The sequence below is a fragment of the Cynara cardunculus genome, assembly GCF_001531365.2.
Source record: "Cynara cardunculus var. scolymus isolate 2C chromosome LG 13, CcrdV1, whole genome shotgun sequence".
In the NCBI taxonomy this organism is placed as follows: domain Eukaryota; kingdom Viridiplantae; phylum Streptophyta; class Magnoliopsida; order Asterales; family Asteraceae; genus Cynara; species Cynara cardunculus.
Window position 1 is genome coordinate 1647238 of NC_037540.1, and position 11405 is coordinate 1658642.

An 11405-nucleotide genomic window follows, 5' to 3' on the forward strand; every position below is an offset into this window, starting at 1 on the left:
GATCCAAGAGAAACATTTTCGTTGAAAGGATTTTATGCAGCAAAACCGCAAAGAATTTTAAAGATAAACATCAAATATAACATATTTACGACATCTCGTTTGGATTAGGGTATAAAGTTTTTTCTTGGTAACCGCAGGTTTTCAGGCTAGTTTTCGTGCACCAACTGCTCCCTCGAGCAACCACATATGGTCTAGAGTCATGGCTATTGAACCTCCATAGCTGCAACGACTTTGAAAATGAGATTTTTCACTATATCCTCTGTGGTTTAACGGTTCATTACAACCCAAGTAGTAGTAAAGTTATGATTAAAATGCATAACTTCAGGATTTTTCTCATAATACACCGGCTCGAGTCTTGCAAAGTCACTATAGTTTTTCCTTCTGTTTTACAGGTCATCAGAATTAGTCGAGGTGTGTACAAACTGATGCAAAGACCATGTGTTTAGAAAATATCTCAATATGAAGAAGTAAAGTTTCTCAAACGAATAGATTTCTTGATTAGAAAATGTAAATTAAAATTAAATAATTTTTAATTAGATTAATTTACGGATTTGCCCTTACTAAACCAATATTTTCAAGTCCTAATAAACCTCCAATCCATACAAAACGCCGGCGTAGTTTTCCGTCCCAACGTCGACGAAGTACACGTCTCTCATTTTTTGAAACGCGTGCCATGTCAGCAAACTATCTGAACCGGCCTGGTGGCATTTTCCAACAACCCGGTTCACTTCTAAAATACTCGCCACCCGGTCCAACCCGCCGTACAAGTTTTTCCGGCAGAACTTCATCAAATGCTTTACGTCGTACACGTCATCGCCGAAGAACACCTTTAAAGCCTCCAAAAACTCGTGCAAACCACGTGGCAACTCCCGGCGCGTGAGGATCTTCAACAAATAACCGAAATCGTACGCGCTGTGAAACGTCACCCAACTCACTGAGTCATTACAAACCAGACCTGATGACATCATCAACTCAGCAAATCGGACCGAGTCGATACCTTCAATCCGATTCCGATCGAAATCAATCCCTTGCCGTTTCAACAACTCAATCGATTCAGGTGCGTACAGATCACAAGCCAAATCAAAATCATTGAAATTAAACTGCCAGATAAAACGCCGGTGAGTCTCACCGTCACATGGAAGGTTGCCGGAGGCGTCAGTGAGTGTGAGACCGAGCTGGATAAGGTTCAAAACATCGACGTTTGACTTCAAAAGCTTGTAACTATCAGACGGCCGGCGATGCATATACGGTTTCGATGGATCTACAGATTGACTGTATACGACGCCGGGAAATTCCGTATCCATGGAGATGTAAGAGTACTGATCGATGACGGATCTGATCAATTTGAACTCGGATTCTAGGTTTTGGGACCAAACATCACGGATTGTGATGGTTTCGTCAATATGAATCGACATATGGATCGATTTTATCTTCTGAATTTGGTTATTTGATGTTGTTCGATTATTGATTGTGGGATCGGATGAAATTAGATGATGAGATTTATAGAAATATATGAATCGAAGACAGCAGAATCACAACTGTGGTGGTGCTTGGAAGGAGGGAACGCACCATACTCAATTTCAACGCGTTTAGATGCTTTGAAAAAATGGAGTTATTTTGACCAAAATGAGTTCATCAATTTCGCACGAGGTCGAATTCACATTATCCCCAAAATAGGAGTCATGGTCACACTCTACAAGTGTGACAAAAATAAATGATTTTTATAATTTATATTGTATTATAAAATATTTGACAAAAATTCTTAAAAGTTATTTTTTATACATGAAGTATTGTTTATTGATGCTTATTAGTTAAAATTTAATATTACAAGTATATTGTGTATAAATATAGTTTATTAAATCTTTATTTTTGAATTCGTATAACTAACTGTAGATAAACATAATCAAATACCATGATAAACATCTCATTTTAAATATAAAAAATTAAAATATAATTATGATAACCATTGAGTTTTAACGGAATACTTAATTGTCATCCTTACAAAAAATATATTGTTAAATAAAAATAAATTACTTTGTTACTAAATTTAAATTAAATCATAATAAAAAATTACACAAAAAACAAGATATTTTGAGTAATTTAATACTAATGTCGATATATATATATTTTTCGAATTTATATTTCATTCAAAAATAAAAATATTATCGTTTTCTAATACCCACATAAAACTGTATTATATCGACGAAGAAAATGAATAAAATAAAACATTAAAATCGAGATATATTTCGTTGCATTGTGTGTCCTTCTATTATTTATATATAGTGTTAATTTATAGAAGAATTCTTTTGATAACCTCAAGAATTACTCTATAATGTGTTATTCCATATATTTTTTTCTATCTAAAAGTAGTATTTAGAATATTAATTAAGATATATTTGGTTCACGATATTTTTGTTTCACAATGTGAATCTTTTTGTTTTGCTTATGAAAAACAAAAGTTACACATAAAAACATTTTATATTGTAAAACTAAATACATATGAAACAAACACATCGTGAAACAAATATATGTTCATCAATACATTAAATCTTAGTCTTAAATTAAAAAAACATCATGTAAAACAATACGTTAATATAAAAGTTCTCACGGTAATCATAGTATAAGACTCTCAAATGATTAATCATCTTAATTCATACATATTTTCTGTTTTTTACGAGACTCGAAAACGTTGAAATGTAAGAAAATTGGGTTAATAGGTATCATCAACAAAAACCCTTTTGGTGAAATATATAAATATTAATGTATCTAAAAATGTACAGCAAAAACCTCGACAATCCATAATTTTATTGTTGTTACCAAATTGGTTTCAGAACAAATATTTCAACTAAAGCTTAATGTTTTAACAAATATATTTGAACCATTTTTTGGTAATTGGCCCAAGCCGTAGGTCTAACAAACGACGACGGGTACTTCTTCAGTTTATTAACTTCAGAGAGTTATTATATTGGACTAAATTCAAAATAACGTATCAAAACTCAATGTTTAATATGAAGGTTTATGTTCATATTAATAATGTTCGTGTTCATTTTTGAAGTGGATTGATCTCATACATACGATGCCAAGATTTACTTGCTCAATTAAGCGGAATTGCACCATAGAATATCATGAAACAAGAATCTCCATATTGAATGTATACTTTCCGTTCAGTTTTGATAGATTTAATTGTGATTTATTTTATTGTGATTGTCGCACTAATGCATAAATGGGTTTGGGATTGAACATTGGCTCGAGTTCGAGCTAAAAGGGACGAGTTAGTGTGAGGGCCAAACCCAAGACCAGTCCAGAAATAAATGACTAATTAGACCTAGTTTTTGGGAGAAAAACTCAATAAAGATCGTTCCTGATTTGAACAGAATAAAGATTGGTCACATGACCAGGAAAACTCTATTAAACTATAATTTTATATTTTTGGGAAAAGTCTAGAAAAAACCCAACAAACTATCTGATTTTAAATGATTAAGTCATTAAACTATTTTTTTGAATGGTAAAACCCTTAAGCTTTCTAAAATCGGTTAAATACATTATGGTAACCAATAAAAATAGGTTAGTATGATCAAAATTTGGGGAAAATCTAAAAGAACCAACAAACTATCTGATTTTGTATGATTAAACCCCTATCTTTTTAGCAAACTAATCCATAAATTTTTTCCTAAATGTTTTTTTTTACCAAATAAACTTTAACATTTATTAAACAAATAAATCTCAAACGTTTTCTGAATAAACAAAATCATGAACTTAATTTTGAACCAATAAATCCGAAACTTTTTTGAAACAAAATCATGAACAAAAAATATATAAAATTCTCTCATCGACAATAAAATACAATAAACGAATTAAACAGAGAAAAATATATACTATTTCTGTTACTAATTCTGAAACATACAAAAGCTATACCTAAAGCATGAATAGATACATACAAAAATATTTATACATAAAAAAATTAAGTTAATGAACTTAATTATGTTTTTAGCATAATTTTTGTATAATCTGGAATTTTTAATGGAGATGGTATAATTTTTTTCTTTATTTAATTGCTTCACTGTACTTTGTTGTCGATGAGAGACTTTTATATATATTTATATTCATGATTTTGTTCCAAAAAAGTTTCGATTTATTTGTTCAAAATTAAGTTTATGATTTTGTTTTTCAAAAAAGTTTGGGATTTATTTGTTTAAAAAAGGTTCAAATTTTTATTTGGTAAAAACATTTAGAGATTAGTTTGTTAAAAAAATAAGGACTTGATCATCCAAAGTCAGATAGTTTATTGGTTTTTTTAGACTTTTCCCAAATTTTGATCATACTAACTGTTTTTACTAGTCACAATGACGTATTTAAGTGCTTTTAGAAAGTTTAAGGGGGTTGTTTGGTTACCTCTTGATAGTTTTATTAAGAGTCAACATCTGAATCGTTAAAAAGTGAATCTTCTTTGACCAAAAAAAATTATGCCTCTTAATGGTTCAAAAACATCTGAATGGTTTTGTATCATGTGTCTCATTTAACCATTCAATGCCCTAATTTTATTATAAACAATTATCAAACAATTATATTTTATTTTGAACTATATCACGAGAACATCTTAATCATTCTGCACCGAACCATTCAACAACTGCCAAACATCTCATAAGTGTTTTATCATTCAAAAAAATACTTTAGAGACTTAATCATTCAAAATCAGATAGTTTGGTTGGTTTTTTTTTTGTAACCAAGCTTCTTAAAATTTTGATTTTTTTGTCTTGTAAAATGGATAAGGAAACCATATTTATATTTTACAATTACACATATCAAAATTTGAATCAACATATGCTTATAGATTTGGGATCATGTTAGACCAGTCTGTTTTCATAAGGTTACAGATTGTAAAATTAACTTTTACAGTGTTTTTGTTGTGAAGGTTCAGAGTTTTTTTACCTTCACAACGTTTTGTTGTGAAGTTTCAAGTATAAATTTGTGGTCTCACGTGTCTCACGAAAGCAGGCCGGTCTCATGTGAACTCAATCAAAGACTTGGAATCACGTGAGAGCAATCTGTTTTCATGAGACCCGCAAAACCACTTTTTTACAGTTGAAACTTTACAGCAAAAACACTGTGGATGTTATCTTTATAGCGTTTTGCTATGAAGTTTTAATTGTAAAAAATAGTATCACAAGTTTCAAAAAACAAACCGATCTTACATGAATTCAATTCGTATAAGATAACATCAAACTAAAAAGAAAATTAAATTAAAAAAAAAACTAAAATGTGAAATTGAATGGAGAGATCGGTTATTGTGTCAATTTCCTGTAGGGAAACGGAGACTGTACGGAAGAAACCGAGGCATAGAAACGTCCTTTTCAAAGCCTGCAATTATTCCCTCTCTTTTTTCTGGTACTCCTCTGCTTTAATCAGTTCCAACAGTCCATTTCAACATTGTACGATTACACAACAGATTTTCCCTGCTTTTTTCGGTGCTATGATCAGATAATCGGAATAGGAGGACCCCCGTATGATTGTTTGCAGGTACTGTTGCTTTCCAATCAAAATTTGTTTTCAATTCAGATGGTTCTTGTAGTAGAGATATCCATGCTGATTCAAAACCCACCCAATTGAGTTAAATTTTGATTGAAATCGATCAGGTAGAAGGCTGAAAAAGATACGATTTAAAATGAGGGTTTTATTGAAGATATTGGAGTTACTAAGACCACTTGCAGAAAACAAAGCATGGGACTACTGCATTGTTTGGAAGATCGGTGATGATCCTTCAAGGTATTCTTATATGATTGTATTCAATTTGATGAACGCACTCAATGCCATTAATATCAACTGAATGTATCTGGGTTTTCCATTTTGGGGAGGCTTTTTCAGGTGTATTGAGTGGATTGGGTGCTGTTGCAGTGGTAGCCAAGGTGTATGTAAAAATGTCAAAGAGGAAAACGATGAAATCGAGCTTCATATGCCTTATCTTTGCAAAGATACTTATATTAAACATTCCCTAAGAACAAATGCTTGTGAAAAACTTGCCATGATTCCTTCTTACTTGCCATTATATCCTGGGTAATCATCTATGTTTTTAGTTTACCATTCTGTCTTCCAGGGGATCTTCTTTTTAGAACGCTTGAGATTATGATAACTTAGAGAACTGGTGCATGCACTATTTAATATGACTTCTTTTTCATCTAAGATTAGGATTTAGAATATTGATCCACACTATGTTTGTTTCACATGGACTTGGTTCACGATGTGAACATTTTTAGCCTGTTTGTGAAACAAAAGTTACACGTAGAAAAGTTTCACACTGTGACCCGCATACATATGAAACAAACACATTGTGAAACAAATATATGTTCATCAATACATTAAATGTTAGCTTTAGATTAGAAAAAAATCACGTGAAACAATAGTTTAAGATAAAAGTTCTAACGGTTATACCAATTTATGGAGTTATCAAATGACTAAGCCCTCTGTCTTCTGATCATTTGAAAGAAGGCTTTTAATGTCTGAATTTGAAAGCAGGATCCATGGAGAAGTAGCAATGTCTAAACAACCATTTTGGCTAAGTAATGTGAGGATGCTCTCTTTCTCTGTGTGTGTGTTTTGGAGATGGGATTAGTAATTAAACTACTATTAACATGAATTATAATGAATTGTTTGATTTCAAATTAACAGGATTTAACTGGAACTCAACTAGTAGTTCCTGTTAATGGTGGTCTAATCGAGCTATTTAGAACAAAATTTGTAAGTCTCATGTTGCTTTAATGTAAGAACTTCAAGTTCCAGTTGCAAACTTATTGAAGCATTCATATGTGAATATTTAGGTTCCCGCTGATCAAAGTATGATAGAAACCCTTATGGCACAGTTGGGCATTATCGTTGATTATGGGTTCCATGGAAAAGATTCGAAAACTCGTTTGAATCCGTATCCTTACCATCACATTGTTCCTAAACTGGAGCTCCTTTTCCCAGTTCCACAACCCATTTCTATAGACTCCACTCATGTTTCTCAAAATCGATTCATTGATGAATCGAAAAACTCACTGGGATATGGTAATTCAGGGGATGGAAAAGAAATCAGGAAGGTTAATCACAAGATAGGGAAAGAACAGTTCCAATCAAAGAATCTTGTTACTGAAAGAAACCGAAGGAAACGAATGAAGGATGGTCTCTATACTCTACGTGCTTTAGTCCCGAGGATTTCTAAGGTTCATTTATCGGTTTTTTTATCGTTTTGATCAAATTCTTGGTTTATTTGTCTGTCTTAAAGAGTGTAATCTGATTGTTTGAGCAGATGGATAAAGCTGCAATAGTTGGAGATGCAATTGAGTACATAAAAGAGTTGGAAAAGAATGTGAAGGAACTTCAAGATGAGCTTAAGGAACTGGAAGAACAAGATTGCATGATGAACAATTTTGAAGCGGAGGTTTGCAAACCGAAACGAGCATATGAAAGCTCTACTCAAACGTCTCCTAAACCGCATTTTCGTGTTTCAAATGTTGCTGATAAAAAAATATCTGAGGTGCATACTTGTTTTTCCGCGCTTGACATTAGTCCCCGTATAGTCCTTGCATAGATGCACAATGTAACATCTCAGGCCAACTGTACCAGATATTGTTGGTTTTATCCACATGGTAATAAAACGCGCCAGATAGAGGAGCTGGTTTCTTGTAAGGCAACTTTAGTTCCCCTCCCCAACCGATGTGGGATCTTACAATCCACATCCCTTGGGAGCCTAGCGTCCTCGCTTTGGTTCCGGCTCTGATACCGTTTGTAACATCCTAGGCCAATCGTACCAGATAGAAAGATATTATTTTCTTTGTCCACACTTGGACTCACTATTTTAAAACGCTTATAATAAAGGAAGTATCCAGTCCTTTATAAGACAACCTTAGTTTCCCTCCCCAATCATTGTGGATCTTACAACACTAGCCTTTCAAGCCTGTTTTTAGTAAGCAAAAAAGCATGAGCTTTTCGGGTCAGGTTGGGCCTCGACGTGCTTTAACTGGGCTTTGAATTTTTTGGCCTAAGCGACCTTTTATTGGGCCGGGTCTGGCCTTTTCTGTGCATCTCTAGTTGGCCGCTTTTTGCATTTCTCTACCCCTAAGGTTTTGTTCTTTGCTTATGAAGGTGCAAGTGGAAGTACACCAAATTGGTGCTCGAGATTTCTTGCTGAAACTAATTTGCAGTCACAAATCCGATGGCTTTCTGAGGATCTTGGAGATGGTTGATTCGTTGGGACTTGAAGTAATCGATGTTAATGTCACCACTTGTCATAGCCGCGTGTTGAACATTCTCAAAGTGAAGGTAAGATTTAGTCTAGAGATAAGCAAAAAAACAAGTCCTTTCGGTTTGGATTGGGACCGTGACAACCTCTTAGTCTACACACTTCATGCTTGTCTTATTAATGCTGCATTCTAACGGCGATTAATGGTTTGTGAAGGCGAAAGGGAAGGAGGTTTCGGCCAAGAATTTGAAAGACTCGTTGCTTCTCGGTTGGTCGTGTTTGAAAGTTGATCGCGAAAAGAAGCCGTCGATGCGGGCATTATAGACTTAGAATCAGTGATAGCCAAGATTTTGGGATACACTTGGGAATAGAAAACAAGAATACTAACACTAGGAGTTTTGCAGGTTGTTGATGCAATTAAAATGGCGGACATAGATGTAGTGTTGAACGAGTAATTACTCTTATTATTATGCTATCATGAATCTATCTTTTTACTAAAATAAAAACCCACATGACGTCAATTCTCCCGTTACAATATGCGACCTTAAAAGATATTTTAATTGGGCCAATGATATTTAGATTATTAATAATTTGCTCTATATAAATACTAGAATGATACTCGAGTAATACAGCGAGATACATCTTCATTTTAATGTTTTGTTTTATTTTTTGTCTCTATTGATACATTATGATTTATGTGGTCTTGAGAAAATTAATGTTTAATAAAAATAAATTTGAAAAAATATATCGATGTTAATATCAAATTAACTATTTAAAAGTTTTCATTTTTTGTACAATTTATTTAATTTAAGTTTTTATTATAATTTAATTTAGGTCAACTAGTGAAGTTATTTATTTTTGGCTTAACAATAATTTTTTTATAAAGATAACGATTCTGTTAGAACTCAATGATTATCTTAATTATATTTTAAATTTTTTAAATTTAAAATGAGATGTTTTATCTTATATTTGATTATGTTTATCTACAATTAGTTATGTGAATTAAAAAAAATGGAGCTTTAATAAGTTGTATTTACGCATAATTTACTTGTGATTTTAAATTTTAAATAATATGCATTAATACACAGTATTTCATGCATAAATAATGATTTTTAAAAAGTTTTTGTCAAATGCTTTATAATATAGTATGTATTAGAGTAAATTATTATTTTTTGTCGAAATGTTTTGTTAATAAATTTGGTTTTCGTCTTTATGGTTTAGAAATTGTGATTTTCGTTCCTAATATTTACATTTTATTGCTATTTTTATCTCTAAATTAATTCCTAACTTTAAGTATAAGAGTAGAAAATAGTAAATAATTGTAAGCCACAGGGACTAAAACAATAAACAATTATAAATTCTAGGGACTGAAACAACAATGACTTGTAAATAAAAAGAAAAATAATAATGGATTATAAATGATGGGGACAATAACCAAGTTTCTAAATTACAAGGAGAAAATTCATAATTTTTAATAAACTATATGGATGAAAAAAGTAATCTACTTTTAAATATCATTATATTTTATAAAACAAATTATGGGGTTGAAGACAAAATTTAACTTGAGATGGTGAAAAGGATGACCAAGCCAAGTATTATTGAATGATAGAATATATAAAATAACATAGTGGAAAATGATTAAAAATGTCTTTAGTCTAGTGGTATGTGAGTCTTTACTTTCCTAAGAAGTCAAAGTTTAAATCTTATCAAATATGAGGAAAGTGTATAAGTTTAAATGTTGTATTTGTCGTATATAAATATTATATATTAAAAAAAGTATAGTGAATAATGCAATAACACAATATATATATATATATATATATATATATATATATAATACATGGATTCAAATGAACGAAAACAAAACGTTTATTTTTATAAATAATTTATTTGGCTGAAGTCAGAAATAATTGGAAATGTATTTCACTTTTAAAAATAAAAATTTAAAGGTAGTATTTTCGAGTTTTAGTTTTTCATGTAAAATGTGGTGTAATTTGTACCTAAATGTGACTCCATGATAATAGAAACGAAAAAGTAATAATACATAAATCAATAAATTCCAAACGAATAGCTGAGTTCGATAAGACTTTTCTTTATCGAACTCTTGGATTTCAGTAATCTAATCAACTTATTTATAGCACCGACTTAGTCATAGAATACATATGATAAAGTACTGAATATACAAATAATGTTTTACATATAAATTGATTATTAAATATAAATTGATTATTAAATATAAATTAAAAAAATACACACACACACAGATATATATATATATATATATTATATATAAGAACATCTCCTTTGATAAAACAAAAAAAAATCTCAAATGAATTTTTTATATTGACTCTTTAATTATTGTAAGAGCATCCGCAACAGCTTCTTTAAGATAGAAAAAAAATGAGTTTTTGTTCTTTAATACGCTTCAACAGTTTTGCTATTTTGTTTTCTAAAATAAAGAATGATGAAGAAAACTCTAAATATACAGAATTTTCTAAAATTTGTTATGGGAGAGAGAAATGATTATTTTATTTAAATTTAATCAATGAGATTGAGTATGTATGTTAAAATATCTAAAATAGAGAATCCGTCGGAGATTAATGTAATTTTCTTTAAAAAATTTATGTTTTAATTTTCTGTTTTAGAAAAATTCTGGAAAAGTTGTTTTAGATATTCTAAGAAGCCAAATATGAAAAACCCCACTTCAATAGATTTTCTACATTGGCTCTCAATGCTAATTTTTATTATCTCGCGCTACATGTAAAGAGCTCCTTATAAATATATATTTTATTGTATACATATGTACAATTACCACATGTCAACTGTTTATTTTGTTTTAATAAAAGTAAAAAAATATTATTAAACTAAGCGTAGAAAGCGTAATTGTCATACTAATATATTGTATTTAAAAAAACTCTAAGAAACTATTTTTATGTATAAAGTACTGTTTGTTGATGTATATTACTTAACAATCAAGATCACAAGTAAATTGTACGTAAATACAACATACTAAAACTTCATTTTTGAATTCACATAACTAACTATAGATAAACATAATCAAATACGTGATACAGTTTTTATTTTAAATAAAAAAAATATAATTAGAATAATCATTACTTACAATAAAATACTTAATTATTATCTTTATCAAAATATATTATTAAACGATAAATAAATTATTTTGTTATTA

General features: G+C 30.6%; 2 protein-coding genes across 2 annotated transcripts; one reads left to right on the top strand and one right to left on the bottom strand.

The window, feature by feature from the left end:
* On the bottom strand, positions 1 to 1513 carry LOC112525963 (probable CCR4-associated factor 1 homolog 11). Its single transcript, XM_025136299.1, has one exon. The coding sequence runs from the start codon at positions 1413 to 1415 to the stop codon at positions 582 to 584; it is 834 nt and encodes a 277-aa protein (XP_024992067.1). The 5' UTR covers positions 1416 to 1513; the 3' UTR covers positions 1 to 581.
* A 3934-nt stretch (positions 1514 to 5447) lies between these two features.
* Positions 5448 to 8539, top strand: LOC112524273 (transcription factor bHLH90-like). Its single transcript, XM_025134035.1, has 9 exons — positions 5448 to 5517; positions 5634 to 5763; positions 5863 to 6051; positions 6511 to 6559; positions 6664 to 6732; positions 6813 to 7196; positions 7283 to 7510; positions 8119 to 8295; positions 8432 to 8539. Exons 2-9 carry the CDS (start codon positions 5663 to 5665, stop codon positions 8537 to 8539), a joined length of 1305 nt encoding a protein of 434 aa, XP_024989803.1. The 5' UTR covers positions 5448 to 5517; positions 5634 to 5662.
* Positions 8540 to 11405: the final 2866 nt, after the last annotated feature.